The following is a 24,403-nucleotide window of genomic DNA, read 5'->3' on the forward strand; positions in this document are numbered from 1 at the left end:
GTGGTCTCTAACCTGTTCCAAACCACCATCATAGTAGTAATATAATCTATGCTGTACTGTATATTATGTTATATATTTATTGCATGTGTATTATATATTCTGTATACTTACAATATATTTTATGTATTTTTTGATGAGCTGTACTTTATCCATTACTGACAAGTCTTCTTGGAATTTTGTCAGAATTGCAATAAAATCCACAGAAATGTCCCATAAAGGACTATTCCAGCTGAGAATAACAATACCATCTGTTTGTTTGCTTCATTTCTATATTAAAACATCTGTTTGGTGCAGCTGCTGCTTGTAGATTATACTTATCATAGTCCTTTTATTGCAGTTCATAAAATTTTTCCTTGCCATTGTGTTGTTCTCACGATTATGTCCCGTCATTGATGCTAATAGCAGGGGACAACATAAGAATTTTTTTTTTAAGCAAAATGGCCAGATGTCATGTCTGCCGTCCCCTGTAGGTCACCACTTTGTCTCGCTCTGCTGCGTAGTCTTATTAGGGGTCTACAACTTGTACAAGCCATCCTTGCTGATGTCCTGTCACTTGAGCCTTACAGATGCTACTTGTGCAGTGGGACTTTATATAGCAATGTTATATGATTACTTTATATATGGGATTGGTATCTGGTCACTGTATGTTGGTAATATTTGAGCACAACTGGGGCAATTCATATTAAAGGGATCCTATCATTTAAACACAATTTTTTCTCCCTAATACGTCGGAATAGCCTTAAGAATGGCTATCCATCTCCTACCTTTAGATGTCTTCTCCGGGCCGCCATTCCCTTGAAATCCTGGTTTTCGTCGGTATGCAAATGAGTTCTCTCGCAGCACTGGAGGCGTCCCCAATGCTGCAAGAGAACTCTCCAGCGCCGCCTCCAACTTCTTCTGTAACGGGGTTTTGACGCATCTTCAACCGGCGGTGGCTTCAAACTTCTAGGCTTCGGGCAGCCGACTGTGAATGCCTGCCGGCCATAAGAAAATTGCCGCTTACAATACTGTGTAAGCGGTCATTTTCTTGTGGCCGGCGGGTACGCGTAGTCGGCTTTGCCCGAGGCTTAGAAGTTTGAAGCCAACCCCTGGAAGAAGATGCGTCAAAACCTCGTTCCAGAAGAAGATGGAGGCGGCGCTGGAGAGTTCTCTTGCAGCATTGGGGACACCCTCAGTCCTGTTTCAGCGCTGTGGACCGCCCCCAGTGCTGCAAGAGAACTCATTTGCATACAGACGAAAACCGGTATTTCTACCGAATGGCGGCCCGGAGAAGACATCTAAAGGTAGGAGAAGAATAGCCTTTGTTAAAGCTATTCCTACGCGTTACTTACGAAAAAATTGCGTTTTAATGATAGGATCCCTTTAAAACTGACTAAAAGCAGCGAAAATGGGGACGTTCTTCATGCAGAATTCATAGCATGGCCGCAGAGTTCACCTCATCTGAAGTATGACTTAAAGTGCTTCAGATTCAAAGAAGCATGCTAGTAAGAAAACATTTTGTTCTGTACATTTGAAAATGAGCCTGTGTACAATGTAATGGTACTAAATAACTTACTGACAGGTTTATTGTTAGGTTATGTGCTCCCCCCTGGAGCACTGACCTCTGCTCTGGTCCTCTGATGCACACAGCATTTCCTGTATGATCAAGAGGTCAAACTCACGATGCATATTTATTAGATTTTATATAGACCCGCCGTTATAGCTTTGACCTCTTGTTCATACAGGAAACACTGGCCCCAATTTACTGGTAGTTAGATGCTTTAAACTTAGACAGGCAGTCTGAACATACGCCAGATTTATCACCGTGACTGATACTGGATGATAAATCTGACATATCTTTACACTGTCTAGTACGAGTTTATACCACTCTTTGGTTAGTTTACTTTGAGCCACAATTCTACAGGACAATTTGGGGCAACACGGTGGCTCAGTGGTTAGCATTGCAGCCTTGCAGCGCTGGAGTCTTGGGCTCGAATCCCGCCAGGAACAACATCTGCAAGGAGTTTGTATGTTCTCCCCGTGTTTTTGTGGATTTCCTCCCATTCTATAAAGACATACTGGTAGGAAAAAAAATGTACATTGTTATCTCTACATGGGGCTACAGGACAACTTTTTAGCATTTTTGGCACCTTTAAGCCACACTTGCGTCTAACAAGTCAGAAAAATATTAGCTCAAATTACATTTTTTTAGCTCAAGTTGTGCCACATGTGCACCAGCGTCTAGTTGTATCTGGGACACCTTGTCCATCAGAGGAGCAGCAGAGAGGGCAGTGCTCCAGAGGAGAGCACATAACTTCATCATAAAGTGTTTTTTTTCAATAACAATATAATACAAGACAAAAATGGTTGCTGGGGGTCAATGCTGCAAATTTTTTTCTTTAATGTAAGAAATCTCACATCTACTTTACTGCTACTGTAAGATGATGCAGATTTCCCACCTGCTGTACTGCGGCATAAAATCTTGTGGGTCCCAGATAATCATGCACCGTGTAATTAGTTCTGTAGTGGATGAAAGTCCACCATTGCGAAAAGTGGCAACATGCAGGGAACCAATGCAAGACCAACCATGATGACATTCCAGGGATCATTTGTAAGTGACCCCCATCAGTACTAGGAATTATTCTCTTTTATCCTCAGTTACTCTTCTCTCCACCTGCTTTCCAGACTAAAATAGGTCCATTTTCTGGATTGGTGGTCTCCTTGCAGCCAGATCCCCACCAAAGGCACGACACATGAAAGCATTACAAAGATCAAATGAGGTCAAAGCGGTCATCTGATGTGTCCTTTCTATAGACTGATGTACTCTAACTACAACAGAATACAAATGTTAAGCCTAATTTTTAGTGCTACTATAATGTGTGTTCTACCGGGACCTTCATATGTCCATTTTTACATATGCATTCTGTTTGTGTTTTTAATGGCCAAAAGATGGACATATTGGACTTTGGCATTTTCAGCACTAGTCTTCATGTTCAGTTGGACCGGCACAGGGTGCACCTCATTTATGAGGAACATGGCTCCTCGCCCTCTGTTGGCGGAGATTTCAGTGATCATTTACACGAATAGACTGACATAAATAATGATAAAACTGCCGTGGCCAATGCCCATCACGTTGCCTCTTTCCAGAAAAGTGTCGAGGGCGGCACAACTGCAAAACAAGTTGAAAGATTGGAGTCGGGAAATAATTTTTTAACCTGAAATGGGGCAATTGGCATGAGCCTCATTGGGTTTTTTGCCTTCCCCTGGATCAACACTGTAGGGATTGTAGGGTTATAGGTTGGACTTGATGGACTGATGTCTTTATCCTACCTTATCTACTATGTAACTATGGAAGCCACAGTCATGGCTTTCCCTTCCAGAGCAGGCTCAAATGAATGGGCCAACTCCGGAGGTTGCTGCCGCCGGGCGGACGCCGAAGAGAGAAAGGGCAGCCCATTTCTTTTCTCCATGAGCGGCAGCGTGCCGCTCACGGAAAAAAGTGGCCTGGCGGTCTACATAGACCACCATTGCAAGGGGGCGGGATTACGCGCCATAATCCGCCCCCTTAGTGCCCGTGTGAACGAGTCCATACACTGCCCTTGTACTGGAGGTCATTTGCACCTTTGTTTGCTCCTTTTTGCAAGTCATAAATACGTGAAAAGATATCCATTTTGGTCACACTGCCCTTTTCCCCACAATATTTCAGAAGGGGCGAAGGAAACCTGACATCTGGTGCAAATGCTTCATAAATGAAGCGCAGAGCAGAGAAAGATCACAAAAAAAGCTATTTATACCAAAAAAAAAGGCCTAAGTAGCCTTGAATGAATGAAAATTGATTCCTAAGGCAAATTGCAAATGGGATTTTTAAAACTCTCAATATCCTATAAGTGGACATTGCACTCCTACGCTAGGTATATATCGCTATAACTAAACCTCTGCCTCTGATGTGCTGCGCTCTCTGCATGGCCAGATGGCAAAGCTTTACATATAATTCTCCATGAAAAAAGGAATGTCAGGTATTTAAAGTGAGATTGACCAAATGGCCCGAGGTGGTGTTGGTTTGTACGTTCATACAACCTTCTCCCTTGCCATGTAGTAGCATCGCTATACTTAAAGGATCATCGTATGTATAGGATCTCTTCTTTTGGATTTCCGCATAACAAATATACTACAGAAATTCATATTTCACAATCTTGTTATGCTTATATATGCTCACAGTATGACAAATATGGGAAATATGGGGCTAATATGGGAAATACATTGACCACTGACATCTGTTTGGTTAGCAGTTATGTCTACTGACTACCAGTCAGTAAATAGACTCCAGGGGGTGGAGGTCATGGTCATTGGGGCCCATGTCATGTGATGACTTGTTTAAGTGGAGCGGCACTTAGCAAAGAAGGTGACGTTCAGTGTTGTATACACAATTCTATGAATCAGAAGGAACTAACAGCCCCTGAGGCTATAGTGTTTGGCTAGTAGATGGGGAGGGAGGGGGGTATTAACCCTGTGTGTGCATGGTAGGTTATTGGCGTATTGGATCAGTAGTATATTTGTTACCTACTACCGGATTGTGGCTGAAAATGGATTTCGTCACAATTGACTCTGACAACCTTTTGTAAGTGACAATGGGAAATCTAGCCACGTTGTTGTCATTTTTGAATTTGCTTCTCGGTTAGTTGTCACTTTATTCTTGAGACGTGCCAATAAAACAACAGTCTGTCTTCTGTTTCTTAGAAGTTTCTGTAAATCAAAAGGGACAACCGACACGGCTACAATTCCTGTTGTCACTTGAGAAGGCGATAAATGGGGACAGTGTGTCTGGGCAGTGGATTTGGGATTTGGGGATTTTAGGTTTATTCCCACCATAAACATTTAGTACATACACAAGACTGCACCTGATTTCATAATAGGCATCTCACCAGTCTCAACATCCAGGCGGGGGATGTATAAAGAGAATGTGAACAAGGCTCTCTCCGTGCATTTTTGTAGGAGGTATAGAAACCAATATGCAGGCCAGATAGGATGGGGGTCGGCGATTCCACTTCTGGAGACAGTAAAGGGACCTGCAATTATCTGACATATGTAGATGTGCTATAAAAATCTATGATGGAAATGCCCTGTAAGAGCTCGTACACATAAATCCATGCGTTCCTCCAAAGTTTTGTGCCATGTTTCATAGGACTCATTCAGTCTTGGACAAGGACCCACCAGTAACATTTATTCTAGGGGCCAACTATACGGCTACATACAAATATTACCTGACCTGATTCCTAAAATATCGCATATATATGTATAATTTATTTTTATTTTATGTTTTTTTGCTGCCTAGTCTTTGCCTCTGATTGTCTCTGTCCTGGACCTGGTTAGTAGTCTGCTCTCTGGCTTTTACTTAAAGGATCCTATTTCAAAGCATTTTGCACCGGGCATATGTGCCCACATAGCAGCAAGCCACAGGCAACAACAAGATGTTGCAGGATGATTGATTATTGGGCCCTTTACAGTGTGATCGAGAAGATGGGCCCAGGGCAAAAGAATAATGGTTGGCCTTGCTCGGTCTTATTAGCCATCCAGTGTGTCTACATCATATAAAAATAAATTGCATACTGTACAATGAATCTGTATGGAGTACAGGGAGTATACTGGGCCATGCCAGAGTGATCTGGGCGCCTGGCTCAGGGGCCCACAGGAAGAATCATCCATGGTATAGTCCAAGCCTGGGAGCATTGCATCCAGGGAAGAATATCTGCATAAAACCGCACCAAGAGGATGCACAACATGGCGGTATACAACGTCCAATGGCTCTATCGCAGGGGTCCTCAAACTTTTTAAAACAGTGGGCCGGAGGCAGAGCAGGTCGCACAGACATCGGGAGCGGTGCCTTCCAATAGGTAAAGTGAAGTGCGCTCCATGGCCTGGCCCGAGCTTCCCAGGAGCTTCATTATAAATTCACGCTTGTCGGCGGGGCCAGACAGAAGTGGTTGGCGGGTCGCATGTGGCCCACGGGCCGCAGTTTGAGGACCCCTGCTCTATCGCATGGAGTCACAGGTATTCCAAATGCCTAGGTCACACTTGTCAACCACTAATAACATCTAGGAGGGTCCCGAAAAGATTGGGCATATCTCCAAGGCCCAGCGGAAAATGGGCTTTCGTTCATTTTCCAGGTGACCTGAGCATTTTATGTGTCGGTCACATCGCCAATAATGGCCACCACATTGATCAACTTCACAAAAAGGGCCATGGCCTGGACAGAGAGAGGACGGAGTCTCAGAAATAGGGGTGTAGCTTCACCCCAAAATTTTCACAGTGCACACCACATACCTAAAGTATGGCCTGCATGAAGGCTTTGCGCATACAGCTCTGCCATGTGCACGAGGCCTAACGTTCCGCTCTGGTTCAGATGCATTGCTAGTATGAGCGCACCAATGCTGAAATTTCCCTTTCCAATGATGTTTTATATCAACTAAATTGCTTAGATAACAGTGTGCATTTGTTCTCTTTTCAAACCTATGAATAAAGTTAATCTGAAAAGAAAAAAAACATGTAGGAGAATTCACAACCAATCAAGTTCCTTCTAACATTTTCAAATCGGCCTTAGAAAGGTGAAAGCTGCCATCTGATTGGTTGCTAGAGGCAACCTCTCTGGAGCCCTGTGTTATTGTTATGAATGTGTTAAAATTGTGGAAAAATTGTTATTACAATGTGTTTTTTTTTCTTATTTTAGGATAAGGCTCCTAGTTGTTGCCGCAGTATGCACAGCTGTCAGTGTCGCAGAGAGACGAGCACGAGGTGAGTGGAAATTTTGCATTGTATTCTTAAAAGTCTATGTGAGAGAGACCCTGCACTGAAACACTGTAGCAAAGAGACCACGAGACACAGCCATTCCATTACTGTACAAGTTATGACCTTTGGAAAAATCTCTCCAGCTTGTGACATTTTGTGCTGAAGCAGAAAGACTTTAATTGTGACTTTCCCGCCTGTGGGTGTTGTGGGGGTGGGAGCGACATGGCCGCTGCGGGAATTACATTGTATTTCAGTGTTATTAAACAAATGGAAAAAATAAATAAAACAGCAGGATGTGATTATACTGATGACAATGCCTGGTGCTGCCGCTGCCGAGGAGGACGATTTCATCATGTGGACATGAAAAGAGCCTCTTCTGGTTCTGCTTATACAAAGCAAGAAATATTTCCAGAATAATGGCTCAGAAATCATGATAGAAGTTTCTTTCGGGATGATTGAGAAGGAGCTCGGGGTTAAATGAACAGCAAACATGTGGAAACACCTTGATAAATGACAGAAAACAAGGAGAACTTAGACAGGAACGTCAGCATTAGCGTGACTGCTCATTATACTTAGTCACATACCAGGGATGCACGATAATATAAAGAGAACGTCCAAAAACAGAGCCGCTTCTGTCTACAGGTTGTGTATGGTATTGCAGCTGTGGCAAAAAGATGTCTTCTTTGTCATGGAGGCATTTGGTTAATGATTGACTATTCCATTGACCAGGAGACTTCTGTCAGGATTGGTAGGCGTCCCAGATATCTAACACACTATGTATCCTACCTGTACATGATAAAAGTACACCTTTTCACATGCCGTAAATGTGATTCATCAGAAAACTCTGTGGGTCCCTTTAAGGTACATACACATAATCAGAATTTACATGCAGAAAGCCCACACCAAAATCTGGAAACCTGGTCAAAAAAGCTGAACCAAATTCTTTTAGTTTATATTTGTAGAGTTTCGATGAGTCAGTACAAAATATCTCCGTCCACATTGGATCCAATAGAACGCATGGAAGTCATATGGTGTTTAGTGTACCACAGTATGAATAGTAAATTAAATCATAGGTTGTACGAAATGAGAGGCAGATAAAAGACTATAGCATACCTCCCAACCGTCCCGGATTCCGTGGGACTGTCACGGATTCGGTGTCCTGTCCCGCAGTCCCGGTTGGCGGGAGGTATGTCCCGTTTTCAACTCATATCTGCACTCCGGCTAGTGGATGTGTAGGCGCAATGTGATGACGTCACATCGCGCCTACAACTCTGTTAGTGAAACTGCAGAGAGAGCTGCGGGGGAATGTTGGAAGGGTGAGTATCAGTGTTTTTTGTGTTAAACATTGAGGTGGGACATAATGAAGGGGTCCCATGAAACTGGGGGCAGATGAAGGGGGGGGGGGAATGGCATGAAATGAGGCAGAGATGGGGGACATGAAACTGTGGGCAGAGATGGGGGGGACATGAAACTGGGGGCAGAGATGGAGGGGGGACATGAAACTGGGGGCAGAGATGGGGGGACATGAAACTGGGGGCAGAGATGGGGGGACAAGAAACTGGGGCAGAGATGGGGGGGACATGAAACTGGAGGCAGAGATAGAGGGACATGAAACTGGGGGCAGAGATGGAGGAAGGGGGGACATGAAACTGGGGGCAGAGATGGAGGACATATAATTTAAGGGTGACTGTAGGAGGATTATACTGTGTGGGGGCACATGGAAAATTAATGAGAATGGGCGGAGTCAACATAAGAGTGGGTGGAGCTAAATTTGCCGCTGTGCATGCTGCACGTTTTGTCTCTCTTTTGGTTCTTCAAAAGAGGGACAAAAGTTCAAGAATGTCCATACTATTGAGAAGATGTTAAAATTCCTTGCAGAGACTGAAGAAGTCCTGCAGAAGACCCCAGTACAATGGAAAATGTAATAATATGATATACAAAAAAAGACTTCAAAATAATTGAAACTGCTTTTGAAAGCCATTACGTGATGGTAGATGAGACCCTCAGGCTTTGCCCATATGTCTCCTGGCTAGAGTTTACCCGTGAAGTCTGGTATATGCCGTTACTGGTTTTTGATGACATCTACTTGATAGATTGAGAGAACACGCTGTCTCTTCCCTGACTTAACTGAAGATGTTCTAAACTATTTCATTTCCTAGAGGTGTGGACTGAGGGGACAAGACCAAGATCTATAGCGGGATATTTTAACCCTCTTTCATATTAACGGCTGATTTTGACCTGATAATGTAGGAACAACAAGAGAGTAATTTTCTAAGACAAGCTACAACATTATCAGCACATACTTGTGGTAACCTGGTACGCACCAGCGCGTTATACGCTCTATGACAACTTCAATACCATGTATTGTATTGATACTTTAGCAAAAAGGGCCGCACAACACAAAATCCCAGCGGTCCAAAAGATATTAAAACAAAATAATAATAATATAATAAAGATAAAAAAAATCATAAAATTTCATATCTTACATTGCAAGGCTGAAATAAAGTTAATAGTTCTTGGTCGTTCCCAATAAGGCCTAGCACAACTAGAAATCTGACAATCCGTGGCGTAACTATAGGACAGACACACCTGGGGTAATAGTAACCCCTCCACACATAGCAAACAGTGCTTGAGACACCAGGACCTGGAAACGGAATAGTTGACCTTTTATATTCGGGTTCATTGAAAACTTGAAGCTCAGATATAAAGGGTATAGGAGTCGGAGTATGTGTAGTTATTAAAATTTGGAGGCAAAGAACAGGAACGCGTTTGTTGCAGAGCCTAAGGTAATGGCAGCCATGGTGGCTGATTTCTCACCAAACCACATGATCAACAGGATGAAACGGTGTTATGGGTACTCTACTGGTACCAGATGCTAAAAGGTGAACACACGAATAAAGTCTAGAGAAACGGAGGCAGATGGTTGATTGAAACATTCAAACATGGTGGAATATTACTGATGGCCATCTCCAGTAGCCCATGCAGGGGGTCCTAGAGGTTATCTTCCCAGCAAGGGAGCACGGGGTACTGTGTAAGCTAACAGATACTCTTTGCTTACTGTGGGAAAGGGCCTGTATATCTTTTTGTTATATCCTTTCCAAGTGACTCTCCTACCTCTTGGAGCCCCGAAATAATGGACAAATCTCCCACATCCGCCATGGCTGTCTATCATTATATATGTAACGAGGGTAAATTTGATATTACATCACATAAGAGCGCGATACATTCAATAAGGGAGAATTTTTGTGCAGGGCAGTTTGCGCGCCATTCACCCAGACAATTGGCAAGTATGCTAAACAGGGTTGTCCAGTTCTTCTGTATTGGTGACCTATCCTCAGGATAAATCATCAATAAGAGATTAACGGGGAGGGGGTCTGACCAGGGAATGTTTGAAAGAGCCATGGTGCTCGTGCCAGTGCCGTGACCTCTTCACTATTCACACTGTACGCCATTTATTTCATTGTGGCCATGGCCTGTAACGACAGCCTCATCCCATAGGAGTGAGTTAATGTAGCAGCCCCTTCAAGCAGCGGGATCCTGGGTGTCTGACCACTACTGAATTCTTATGCTTGACCTATCCTGAGAAAAGGTCATCAGTAAAAAAAGAACTGAACAACTCTACTTCAGCCCTGTTCTAGTATCTTTGTAGATTGAGGAGGAATCATCCATAAGGCTAAAGTCCCACATAACAAAACGGGTATAGCGGGTTTTCATACAGTTTTTGCTGAGTTTTTCTCTACTAATTTCTTCCCTTATTAAACCTATAGGGAAAACGCCAGCATTTTTTGTTTTTTTTGCAATGTGTGGATGGGATTAGCCAAAAATCTCATTCACCTTAAGGCCCCACGTTGCAGAAACGCAGCTTTTTTTGTTGCGTTTTTTTGATCCAAACCCAAGAGTGGATTGAGCAGAAGGTAGAAGTATAAGAACTTCCTATATATTTCCCATTCCTTTTGCAGCCATTCTTGACTTCGGTTCAAAAAACCGCAACAAAATCTGCAACAAAAACGCTGCATTTCCGAAACGTGGGGCCTCAGCCTAAAATACTGTAAAACACAGCGTTTTCTTTCCGTGGCTTTCCAAAGCGGAAAAAAACATTGTGTTTCCGCAACGTGAGGCTTGAGCCATACACCCAGACCTGCCGGTCCAGTCGTCTTTTAGCCAGTGCCTCAGTGTTATCTAGTTGTGTGCTCCACAGTCGGAAACATTTACATCATTTGTCCATTAAATCGAGGACCCAGGATGTGCGGGGTAAACATCCTGTGCTTGTCCTATTACTGTAAACCTCCTGCAATTATTGATAACACGGAGAACGATGTCTTCTTCTATAAACAGGTTGTTCCTACTCCAATCTAATGAACTAAAAGGAGAAGAGTAAAAATAAATATTTTTATATCAGGCAGGGGCATTGTGGACCTGGACATTGGATTAGGCCATGGTATGCCGACTATGTGAATGTTTATTGCCATGAGACTTCCTAAATTTGAAGCACCATCCACATTTCCTTGTGTATACAAGTCTTGTTCCAGAATATATGTTAATGTTTTCAGTAAAACTCTGGTATGTTGTGATTATATTAATGCAATTTTTCCTTTAATTTTATGGTGACCTCCTATGGGTGTAAGTGACAATAGAACATAACCGTGTAGGATTTTTAGATGGAAACCATAAAAGCAGCACATGCTCTTGGTAGGTCTGTGAAGGTTGTAATTAGAGATAAGCGAACAGTGAAATATTCAATATTCGTTTCGAATAGCCCCTCAATATTCAACTATTTGAACGAATATCGAACCCCATTATAGTCTATGGGGAAAAAAGCTTTGTTTCAGGGGAAACCACTCTTCGACTCAAGAGAGTCACCAAGTCCACTATGACACCCCAGGAAATGAGGACAACACCTCTGGAATGCAACTGGGACAGCAGGTGAATCATGCCTGGGGGCATCTAACAAGCCCAAGTCCCTGTATTACGCCACTAATAATGTGGGAGCTGACTTTTTCCCATAGGAAAAACTTAAGAGACTTAAGAGAACATTAAAAAGAGAAATGAATAAGTGACTTACCACGAATGCCATACAATGTACAGCATTTGGCCAATCAACGCTAATTCTGCCAGAGGCTCGTCTGTGAGGAGGCGGAGTCTAAGATCGGTCCACAGCAGTTTCCATTGTGGTCCGATCTCAGGTATAGCAGAGTTGATACAGCTGTTACATCTCAGGTGAAGCAGAGCTGTGCGCTCAACTCTTCTATACCTGAGATGCAGCAGAGCTGGCCGTGCGCTGAACTCTGCTACACCTGAGATGCTGCAGATCTGGCCGTGCACTGAGCTCTTCTACACCTGAAATGCAGCAGAGATGGCCATGCGCTGAACTCTGCTACACCTGAGATGCAGCAGAGCTGGCCGTGCGCTGAACTCTGCTACACGTGAGATGTAGCAGTGCTGTGCGCTCAACGCTGCTACATCTGAGATGTAGCAGCGCTGTGTCAACTCTGCTATACCTGAGATATAGCGGTGTAGCAGTCTCATATGAACCAAATCTGAAATCCACTGTTCGTATAAAGTGGAAGTCACCTGATTTAGCCAGCCAATTACTTTTTGCGATTTTTTTTCGATGCCTACTTTGTTGTAGTTCCTGTCCCACCTCCCCTGCACAGTTTTTGGTGCAGGGAAGGTTGGAGGGGATACGAATTTTTAGTGTGTTTTCCGCATGGTATTTGATTGGAATCGAATATCTCGAACGCCGTTCGCTCATCTCTAGTTGTATCATATCCATCAAATGAAAAGTGAGTGTCGTAGAATTGCAAGGTTTGCCTAAGCAACTTTTTAGGGTTAAGAATATGCCCAGCTGGGCAGGTGGTCAAGTGCGTATCTGCCAGAATCCTTGTAATAATACTGCTCTCCTAGCACCAGGTACCTGTTCATTAGTACATGGCCTTACTGTCAGGAGAAGGTGAACCCTTCAGACTGCATGTTCCTTCCATATCAGTACATTTTGGAGAGATCAGAATTTTCCCATCATCTGGAACGTGGCTGGTTGGGTTTCCTTCCTTTATGACACTTGGTTTTTAGGTTCCATCGTTTTTCTAAATAGCCAAATACTCTCACAAACAGTAGCTGATATAATGTGATACAGTCCAGAGTGTGACTTCATTCTCTCAGTTGCCTTCTCCTAATTCCATACATCTAGCAGAGCGACTTGTAGAGTTTCTCATCTCCCTGACTAATCTCTGGGGTACTTCCAAGTAGACTGATGGAATTATGCCCATACCACACTTGGCAAACAAGGAAACAGACAAACTGGCTTCTTCATTTAATAAAACCGCAATATCACACTTTGAAGACTTTTCAAAGGGGCTTGTCTTTGTAACACTGTATGCTCGTAGATCAGAGCTAGAAAAAAATCTTCTGTCATCACATATTGTTTCACTGATGACCTCCCTGTAGGTGGCCTGTTATGGTAAGGTCTGAAATTCTAAAATGAAACCTTTAAAACCCTAAGGGTATGTTCACGCATTAGAGTTTGGCGCTGATTCTGCCTCAAAATCAGCACCAAATTTTGTCCCGAATCTGGAGGAAGCAGAGATCGAAGCAGGAGCTTGAACGAAATAAGTGTCCTGCTCAATCCAGCCGCAGATTTTGATTGGGTCTAATCAACGGACGGAAAGCTGGAGCTTGACTGAACTTGAGACAGAAGTAGGGTTGAGTGATTGGAAAAGATTGGATCCCGATCGGCGATCGAGTAAATTTCACGATCGTGATCAACTGGAAAATGATTGGAAATCAGATTTTGAAATCTCAAGATCGACTCAACCCTAAAAATGACTTTTACCCATAGAGAAGCATTGACTAGGGTTGAGCGATTGGGAAAGATTGGATTTCGATCGGCGATCGAGTAAATTTCACGATTGCGATCGACTGGAAAATGATCGTAAATCGGATTTTGAAATCTCAAGATCGACTCAACCCTAAAAGTGACTTTTACCCATAGAGAAGCATTGACTAGGGTTGAGTGATCGGGATCTGGAAAGATCAGATCCCGATCAGCGATCGAGCAAATTTCATGATTGGGATCGGCTGGAAAATGATCGGAAATCAGATTTTGAAATTGATCCTGAAATCTCAAGATCGGCTCAATCCTAGACAGAAGTCAAAATCAAATTCTTCTTTTCCAACATGTGAACATACCCTTAGCCCGTATTTTCGGTTTGTTCTTTCCTTAAGGCAATGGAAAGGGCAAAGCTGTAGTCCGTAACTATTACTGCTAATTTACAGGTAGTCTGAGCCACACCTCCTGCTTTATCATTGGTTCAGGCTGTTTCTCTCTCCAATCAGATTCAGTGCTATGTATAAGCCCACATCCGTCACAGCTTTATTAGAAAGTCAACGATCAGATGATTGTAAAGACTTGCACAAAAATTTTAGTAACATATTTTTTGATACATTTCTTTCTGATTTTCTCCTAGGCATACACGATTCTCATCAGATAGGTCGCGGAGAGGAATCCCTACTGTTGTCATCTGTGACCATCAAGCCATGGACAGCCGGTGCAGAAGACCACAGAGTGGAGTTAGCAGAACCAGGAGTCGTCCTCACCGGAGACACCGTCATCGAATATCCTCTAGGAAATAACATTCTCTCCAAACTGGGACTTCCATTTCACTTGTTGATCAGTCTACGATCGGACAAAACCAACAACGCGTTCCTTTTCAGTATTAGAAATAAAAATAGGATATTCTTTGGGGTACAGTTGCTACCCAGAAAGGTGGTGGTACACACAGGGGGCAAACAGTCTGTGTCTTTCGATTACACAGTACAAGATGGACAGTGGCACAGCTTTGCTATTGGTGTTGGACACACGTCCATTTCTTTGTTCGCAGAGTGTGGAAAGAAATACTTTAACAAAGAAGCTGTATTTGACATACAGACGCTTGCTCCAGGTAGTATATTTACTTTGGGGAGAATGACTTTTCATTCTGTACAATTTGAAGGAGTGATATGTCAACTGGAGATTATTCCTTCAGCAGAAGCATCTGCAAATTATTGTCTCTATGTGCGGAAGCATTGTCTTCACGCCGATACTTACCGATCTCAGCGTGAAGACCCAAGAACGGAACAACATCTTCATCCAACTATACAAGTAAGGACTAATAAACCAGTAGAAGACAGTACTCCATCACCGTCTATATTAGACCGTGCTGAAGAACCCGATTTAGTGACCTCCGAAACTTCATTAGCTCAACTGTCTCCGAAATTCCAAAATTTTACTCTTGTCCAAAGTGAAACTCAACTTTCCAAACCAAATACCAGTCCAACAAACCATCATAATTTGACTGGGAATGTTACACAATATGGTTATTTATCTCCGACCTTGGCCAATGAAAAAATTTGGTCAAAGACCAACACCACAACAATGGAACCTATGGAAGAGCACAAGGATGGAAAGGTGGGTATCCATCAGATCTTCAACAGGACGCTGTATCAGGCCGGTAGTGAGACGTATAGCCAACATGATTCTTGGGATAACCCTGATGAGCAAGATGACTATGGAACAGACGGTGACTATGGGATGGAAAATAACTATGGAGTGGAAAATAACTATGGGACGGTAAACAGCTACGAAATCGACATGGAGAACTACGATTACGACTACGAAGAGATGAACATGCTCTTCGAAATGGACGAGTTGCGCGGAGAAAGAGGAGATCCTGGACCTCCAGTAAGTTGACACATTTTCTTAATATGATGTGTGTGTGACTTGTGGAAAGAGTCTTGGCACCCTGGATGAACATGTGACATGACTCACTGTAGTTTCTTGGCTTAGCGAGAAGATAGTAATTTTAGAGGAACACTGTTTCAGATGTCTTCCATTGTCTTACGGATACAGCCAAGTATTTCAGACTGTAGTGAAGCATTTTTCATTCTAAATTTATGGCGCTTGGATTACACACTATGGTGCCAACTTCATAGATTTCTTGGAGGTTTTTTGATATTGGGCAATATGTGGCAGTCTAACAGGTTTATCGTTGTGTCTTATCCATTTTCCAGTCTTTAGTGGCTTCTTGTAGGGGTCCTTTACCCTCCTTTCATTTCACTCCCATTCATTTTTGTAGTCCTTGAGAATGGGTCACACATGCTTGCCTGAAAAACATGTGTTTTCTAATTCTTGTGTTTCACCAAGTTTTCATATATTTATTTATATTTTTTTCATTTTTAGGTCACTATCTATAGTTTTAGTACTAAATCCTACAATCTTCACTCTGGCCTCTAAGCCTAATAATAGACTGAAACATACAATTTTTCTTCACTTCAGTCATCTCCTTTAAATCACAGGCAAGACAAACTGCATTACAATAGAAGATAATGTGGTAACCAGGAGCAACGGGCAATGTAGTGTTGTCACGTTTGGGCAGAGTGGTGTCCCGTTGTATCCCTGATTATCCACAACCCTTTCCACTCTTCCATTCACCCAGGTGCGATGTGCAGGATAACAGTTGACCACACAGGGTTAAGGTGAACAGGTTAACTTTACTGAAGAAACCGACAGTCTTACAGTGCTTTGCAGCAGCAGGTTCACAGTGCAATGTGACAGAGTCCAGTCCAGGCATTGAAGAGTTAAGTGAAGCACCAATCACCAATCCTTATGTCCCTTAGCAGTAGTTGGGAGGACGGTTGCTATTAGCAATGTGAAGGTGTACAAATACAGTAGGAAGGTAGATGATAGGACAGGCCGGCCCTTGTGGGAGACAGCGAGAACTGCGGCTTCGTAACTTGGCTCATTACGGATAAAGACTCACGTTTGGTGATGTCGGGGTGCAGTGGCTCGGGGACCGATGAAAGGCCACTAGCAAGGCAGGAGGGTCCTTGAAGTAGTTGCCCCTCCTGGCAAACAGTATGCACAATACTTTAGGGAGGTAGGAGACCTTGGAGAGTTTCCGCAGTTCGCGGGGCTCTGTCCGGAGAGGTAGAAGGTGCAGGAGTTGATTTCAGGGGTGCAGGCACTTCAGCCCAGCTGTACCGGCCGGCTATATCTTCCAGACCCGGATTTCAGCTTGTCAGGGGTCTCGGCTGAGACCTGCAGTCTCACTGCAACTTCAGAGAAAACAAGTAGGCCTAGACCTCAGGCTTGAGGCCTACACAGGAGCTAAGAGCTGGTGGCAGGGATGTCTGCCTTCCCTAGACTCTAGGTCTAGACTGCAGGCCTGAGAGGAAGGAAGCTCCTCCCAGGGAGAGGACTGGATAGGGATTGGTACTCACATGTTTAGCAGACACAGGAAACTTAAAGTGACAGTACATAATAATACATTTATAATGCAAAGTACATCAGAACCTATATAAAAGAGAGATACATCTGCCTAAATACTGACAGGGGTGCCACAGAGGTGCTGGGGAGCAGTGCCCAGGAGTAAGCTACTGGCCACAGGCGCACAAGGGCCCTAACTCACTATCAGTGGCCGCTCTGGGTCACTGCAATAACACCTCTATAGGTCAGGTTTCTCCTCAGACTGCAGATGATTTTTATGGTTTCTATGGTCCAAAGCAGGGAAGACAACCTTTGATCAGTTTTTTTTCTTTGCTCCTTTTTTTCCAATGGTCCCTTCTAACGATTAGGAATTGTCCAAAATGGGAGAATTCCTTGCGATCAGTGTTGGTCCTAACATTTAGACTACCACTGTGGATAAGGGTTAAGTTGTCATTGTGGGCTAAAGCCATCGCTACCGGGCCTAAGAGCCTCAGGAAGCCTAAAACATTAGAAGACCTCAGTATCATAAATCGCACATTACAGATTTTACATTGGGGCCCAGTAGCTTCAAGTTATGCCTCAGATCGTGGGGAAAAACATTTCATTAGGGTTGAGTGATCGGGTCCTGAAAAGATCGTATCCCGATCGGCGATTGAGCAAATTTCACGATCGGGATGGGCTGGAAAATGATTGGAAATCGGATTTTGAAATCTCATGATCGGCTCAACCCTAAAAGTGACTTTTCCCATAGAGAAGCATTGACTAGGGCTGAGTGATCGGGATTGGGAAAGATCGGATTCCGATCGACGATCGGGATCGGCTGGAAAATAATTGGAAATCAGATTTTAAAATCAATCCTGAAATCTCAACATCGGCCCAACCCTACATTTCATGTATAGTTTGTCCATGTATAGAGTCGCTTTGGTGATTTATATACCATGTTGCTTGAGGGCTTATTTCTAAGAAGTGGTGGTGGTATCTACACCAGCCAATTGGCCAATCCTTCCTTTTCTTAATGTGCGGGTTTTTCAATGGGCAGAAAGGGGTAAGATTTTTTTTTTTTTTTTTTTTTAATTCTATTTTCTGTACATGATTATGGGGTTGGCCATCTTGCCTGAGCTTCTCCTTAGAAATGTATTGAAATGCTTTGCAGCAGTCGCACGGCTCTAGGCTTCTATAGTCTAGGTTTCTCATTGAGGTTTATAGGAGAGTTTTCTAGACAAGAACTGTGCAGGGAGGGATCAGATGATGTCACTGGTTTTGTCAGCAGTAGATGCAACAATGGGGTACTGTAAATTTGGTGAATTGTCAAACAGAATTGTCAATTTTTAGTCCATTGCTAAGATCTTTTTAAAATATAGATGGTGATCCTGAAATTAAAAAGGAGTTATTACCGTAATTCTACCATTAAAATCACATTTTTTCTCATTGACATGTAGGAATAGCCTTAAGGCTTAGTTCACACGGGTGGTGTAATGGCGGATTTTGGCACTGAGAGTGACGTGGTGAGCCGCGTCACTCTCGGGTCAAAACCCACCTGCCGTGACTGTCGCGGCTTCTGACAGTCGCGGCTTCCCCCTCCGGAGTAGGCTCAAATGAATGGGCCGACTCTGGAGGTTACTGCTCTTTGAGCCACGGACTCCGCCTGAAGAAAGGGCAGCCTGGCGGTCTCCATAGACCACCATTGTGAGGGGGCGGACTATGACATGGATTATGCACCATAATCTGCCTTTTCTGTGCCCGTGTGAACGAGTCCTAAGAAAGGCTGTTCCTCTCCTACCTTTAAATGTCTTCTCTGCGCCACCATTCAGTATAAATCCCGGTTTTCGTTGGTATGCAAATGAGTTCTCTCGCAGCAATGGGGCCAGGCCCCAGCGCTCAAACAGCACTAGGGGCATCCCCAATGCTGCAAGAGAACTCTCCAGCGACGCCCCCTTCTTCTTCAGGAACGACCTCTTCACTGCGTCTTCTTCCAGCGCTAGTGGTCAAACTTCTAGGCCTCGGACCTCAGGCAGAGCCGACTGCACATGCCCACAGGCCACAAGAAAGTGGCCGCTTAATTACTACCAGAAGAAGACTTGTGAAGAGGCCGTTCCTGAAGAAGATGGAGGCGGCGGTGGAGATTTCTCTCGAAGCATTGGGGACGCCCACAGTGCTGTTTGAGTACTGGGGCCCACCTCTAGTGCTGCGAGAGAACTCATTTGCATACCGACGAAAACCAGGATTTATACCGAATGGCGGGTCGGAGAAGAATAGCCTTTCTTAAGGTTATTCCTACGTGTCAACGAGAAAAAAATGTGATTTTAATGGTAGAATCCCTTTAAAAAAATCTTGGTTTAGAAATAGGCAAATCCTTTCTAGCCCTTTTAGAGAATATACAACGTATATACATAAATCAGTACGAAGGAGTCTGCACGTAGGAAAATGTGAGATTTCTGAGGGTCCTGAAGTGCCCTTGAGAAGACAGTAAGCCTCAGGACATATTCCAGACACACCTTCTCGGCTGTCAGAAGACGCAATAACATAAAGTGTAGTGTTATCTACATTATCAAAGTTTTTGGAGAACAACTAATGTAATTGAGAATCAGATCCTAAAGCCAAAAGCCGCCATCTCGACACAGCTCGGAGGGGATCGAGGACGGTCTGTCACATTTCAAAGGGTTTGTGGAAAAAAAAAATCTACAAAACCAGGTGTTAACCACGGATACAGAAAACTTCTTGTACATGAAATGACACCGTGCCTGCCGAGTGTACAAAGCCTGGTTGACTTCTACCCTGTGTTACTTGAGTACGGTTGTTTTACGCGAGACGAGGCCGCTTTACACAAGGGTACAATTCTCAGGCCCCGAGACCATTCACACTACGGCCATTTATTATTCCAGAAAATTTGTAAATAATGGAAGGCCGTCGTTTCCTTCTGGAAATAACAGACATTCCATCGGCGTCAATGAGAATCTGTGTGTTGGGAGCGCCATTAAATGCTTGGATTATTTTCAGCTGAGAGTCGGAGCTTTAAGGCCGGCGCTCTGTGATCTTACTGCAGGGTTAGAAGGTGTTGATAATTGATAGTTTGGGATTTCGAGACTGAGACACTGGAGCTTAGTCATTCTTAAGACTTTCAGTAAAATACTTGTGTGTTTCTGTGTCTTCAGGGTCCTCCAGGTCCTCCCGGTTTACCAGGTCCCCCAGGGAAAAGAGGTCCAAGGGTGAGTAACTGGCATATCACATTTCACATCTGTTTTTTCCATTTACTACCTGATAATAGATCGCATTTAGCGTATCCTTGGCTAACAAGAGTGTCTTAGAAATATTTTCTAGAGACGGGTTCTTTAACTTGGACTGTAAGTCTTGATGGAAATTGAAAGTGCTAGAATGTTTGTGTTTTTTGTTTTCTTTAATCATTTTAATTTCAATTAATTTAAAGGGGTTTTCCAGGGTTTAAAAAAATGTGGCCAAGTGTAGGCAATGTGATAAAATAATAATTAAAGAGATTCTACCATTAAAACACTTATTTTTTTGGTTGACATGTAGGAATAGCCTTAAGAAAGGCTATTCTTCTCCTATCTTTAGATGTCTTCTCCGCGCCACCGTTCAGTACAAATCCTGGGTTTTGGTCGGTATGCAAATGAGTTCTCTCGCAGCACTGGGGGCGGGCTCCAGCGCTCAAACAGCACTGGAGGCGTCCCCAATGCTGCGAGAGAACTCTCCAGCGCCACCTCCATCTTCTTCAGGAACGTCTTCTTCATGCGTCTTCTTCCGGTGCAGGTGGTCAAACTTGTAGACCTCGGGCAGAGCCGACTGCGCATGCCCACAGGTCACAAGAATATGGCCTCGGGCATGCGCAGTCTGCCCGAGGCCTACAAATTTGACCGCCTGCGCCTGAAGAAGACGCGTGAAGAGGACGTTCCTGAAGAAGATGGAGGCGGCGCTGGAGAGTTCTCTCGCACCATTGGGGACACCCCCAGTGCTGTTTGAGCGCTGGGCCCCCCTCCCCAGAACGGACTACCAAACGCATTGACAAGCGGTGAGCAGTGTAAGCACACGGACCCCATAGTCTATAATGGGGTCATGTGCTTTCCGCACGAGTCATGCGGACAGGAAAGGAGACCGTGAACTACTTTTCTGTTCACATGTTCCGTGCGGAGACCTTGTAGAAAGCACACAACCCCATTATAGACTATGGGTTTGTGTGCTTTCACTGCACACCATTTGCCAACGTGTTCGGTAGTCCGTTCGGGCGGTCCCCATGCGGACTCCCCCAAACAGATTACCGACGCAGAAGTGAACAAGGCCTAAACTGACCTCTTGTCCTTGAGTTTAAAGGGGTTCTCTAAGACTTTATATTAATAGCCTATGTTTAGGATAGGTCATCAATATAAGATTGGTGGGAATCCAACACCCCCACCAGTCAACGGAGCCGGCCGCAGACACCTCTGTACACCTCACAGCTGGCGTGTCAAACTATTGTAGTTCAGCTCCTATTTAGGCTGAGCTGCAATACCACAGCACGGCCACTAGACAGTGTATGGAGCTGCCTGCCTCTGGCTCTGTACACTGTGCTGAAAAGAGCTGACTGCTGGGGGTGCTGGGTGATGATCCATCTCATATTGGTAACCTATTCTTTGGAGAAGTCATTTGAATGAAGTTTTGGAGAACCCAGTGGTGGACCTCTGAGTCACACTCTGGGCCCTCCAAAGTACTTTGTTGGCCCAGTCGGACCACAGATGGGGACTTATACCGTGTTTTGACACATCACAATGGTTTTTCCCTTTCGATTGGAGACTAGGTCTTTATTCACATTGGTCACTTTAGCATTTGCCTTCTAATTTTATCGCTGTCACCATAAATAACATAAAAACGAGGGCCAATCTGACCTGTGTTTAAAGTAAAGCTATGAGCTCAGTACTTAGGGGGGATTATACAGTATATACTTATACCCTCTGAGCGTCTCCACTAATCCTTTGCTCCTCTTTTCTGCCTCTATTTTTGACCTTCTCTATGGATACACCCATTTTCTGGCTCTCGATGTGCCTGTCAGATCCTAAATATAAAATATTTGTTTCCGCCCTGTCTTTTATGTGTAGTCTAGATATAATTGTGGCTTTGCCTAGCGAGCTACGTCTTATTATAACCGCTGCCCGGAAGCTCGGCAGGCTGTGTTTATATTTGGCGTATGATTTACGGCGCATCTTTACTGTAATTTTAACAATTATGTTTTTAGATTTTGGGAATGGTGCAATTTTCACATCGTTTTTTTTTTGCGAACTTGGCCAAAAAAACTTGAAATCCTCTTTCACCTCGACCTTTGTTCAATACAATATGTGTAAATAGGCTGACAAGTAGATACAAGCGGATGGATTAACATAAAAATTAGCTAAATTTTGGCCAGACTAACCCAGTGTGACTCAATAAAGTGCTTAGTAAATCAGGATGATAACTGTCTACATGTCTTGTCTTAAAGGGCTTGTACAGGATTGCAAAAGCATGACTGCTGTCTTCCAAAAACAGCACAACACCTGTCCACAGAATGCGTCTAGTAGCTCACAGTTCATGTCCATTCACTTTGTTAAAGCTTAGCTGCAATACCAGACACAGCCTATGGACAGAGGTGGCGCTGTTTTTAGAATGAGGGCAGCCATGATGTTCTAATCCTGTAAAACCCCCTTTACGGTCAGTTCACATGAAGTTTTTGGCAAGGACTCTGACACAGAATCAACCTCCAAAAAATTGGGAGGTAGTTTTCTAGGCGGTTTCAGCATCAAAATCCTCGCCAAAAAACTCAGTGTGAACCGACCCTTAAAAACATTTCCAGCCTTACTAAAATCCTAACTTTCACTTTATATCTTTAAAGGGGTTGTCTGGTTAGAGCCTATTACGTCATTTTACGTTAAAGGGGTTTTCCAGGTTTAATAATTGATGACCTATCCTCTGTCAATTGTAGATCAGCAGGGGTCCAACACCTAGGACCCCCACTGATCAGCTGTTTGAAGAAGTGAGCACCGCAGCCTCTTCACTACTTACCAAGTGCAGCACCATATATTTGTATGGGACTGAGCTACGAACAGTCCGTGTTACAATGAACATGATGACACTTGGCCAGTGACGTGGATGTGCTCAAACAGCTGATCTGCGGGGGTCAAACCCCCCTCTGATCTTCAATCGATGACCTCTCCTGACTATAGGTCATCTATTAGTAAATCCCAGAAAAGCCCTTTAAGTTCCTGGTTTGTGTCCTTCATCAGTTATGTGGTCTTCAGAGGAGCATCAAAGAGGGTCTCGCTCTCCGGAGGACTGGCCATGGCCATAAATTACACGGAAGGGCCATTACTCTTAGTAATGTATCATGTCATTTATCATTTTCCCTGTGATGGTGTCGCAGTAGAAGTGAACACTAGCTGGCCCATTCTCTTGAAGACTACACCAGATCAATGGTGGTGGTGGTATCCTGTGATGAGTTGATTTTTAGGGGTAACATCTGGAAAAAGTGAACCATTAAGAGCAGACCACCACTCCTTAATACGGACTTGGTTCCATCTTTGCTGTAATAAGGTCAGCGGCTCATGTTCGGAGATAAGGTCTAGCTTGTAGTTGACATTCCAGTTGTTCCCAGAGGCGTTCAATGAGGTTGAGGTCAGGGCAGGGTGAAGGTTGATCAAGTTCCTGCGCACCAGAGGGTCTCGCTTTAACCAACACAAAAGCCCCAGTTGATTTGTCCTCCTATGAAACTTTTCAGACGGCGCTTTATATTTGGACAAAAAAAGTTCTAGGCGAAAAGTATTTTCCTTGCAGCAAACCCAGATCCATCCATAAGACTTCCAGATGGTGAAGTGTCATGAATCTAATGGGGATGGGCCGTACATCACTCTGGAGAACAGTCTGCATTACTCCTATTGATCTCAGGCTTCTGTGTGGTTGCTCAGCCATGAAAACCCAATGTTTGAAGGTCCTGTGAACAGTCGCACTACATTGCTTCCAGAGGCGGCAGGGAGCTTGGTTATTATGTGCTTCAGGATTTCGGGAGCCCATCCTGAGAGTTTTAGCGTCCTACCGCTTTACAGTTCACTTCCAGTCATGAATTCATGTTCTGTCTGGATTTACAGAGTCCACTAACCTCCTGCCCACAAGGCTCTTTATTGCCCTGGATTCCGAGCTGAAAACCCATGGATTGATTTACCTTGGACTTTACAATTACTGTATATACTCGAGTATAAGCCGAATTTTTCAGCACAGTTTTTGTGCTTCCGACAGTTGCAGCTTCCTGCTCCGGAGTAGGCCCAAATGAATGGGCCTAGTCCGGAGGGTGCTGTCGCGAGGCGGACCCCGGGGCAGATTCAACTTTGAAATCCGCCTGAAGAAAGGACAGCTTGCTTCTTTTTACCGTGAGAAATAACATACCACTCA

The 24,403-nt window shown here is 44.0% G+C and overlaps 1 protein-coding gene across 1 annotated transcript in view; it reads left to right on the forward strand.

The window, feature by feature from the left end:
* The window catches only part of COL24A1 (collagen type XXIV alpha 1 chain), a 158,910-nt gene that overhangs the window by 15,185 nt on the left and 119,322 nt on the right, over nucleotides 1–24,403 (forward strand). Inside the window, exons 2-4 of the mRNA XM_075286987.1 lie at nucleotides 6,704–6,768; nucleotides 14,226–15,478; nucleotides 20,155–20,208. Coding sequence (XP_075143088.1) covers nucleotides 6,704–6,768; nucleotides 14,226–15,478; nucleotides 20,155–20,208 — 1,372 coding nt within the window. The remainder of the gene's footprint in view (nucleotides 1–6,703; nucleotides 6,769–14,225; nucleotides 15,479–20,154; nucleotides 20,209–24,403) is intronic.

This window comes from Leptodactylus fuscus, chromosome 9, assembly GCF_031893055.1.
Source record: "Leptodactylus fuscus isolate aLepFus1 chromosome 9, aLepFus1.hap2, whole genome shotgun sequence".
Classification (NCBI taxonomy): domain Eukaryota; kingdom Metazoa; phylum Chordata; class Amphibia; order Anura; family Leptodactylidae; genus Leptodactylus; species Leptodactylus fuscus.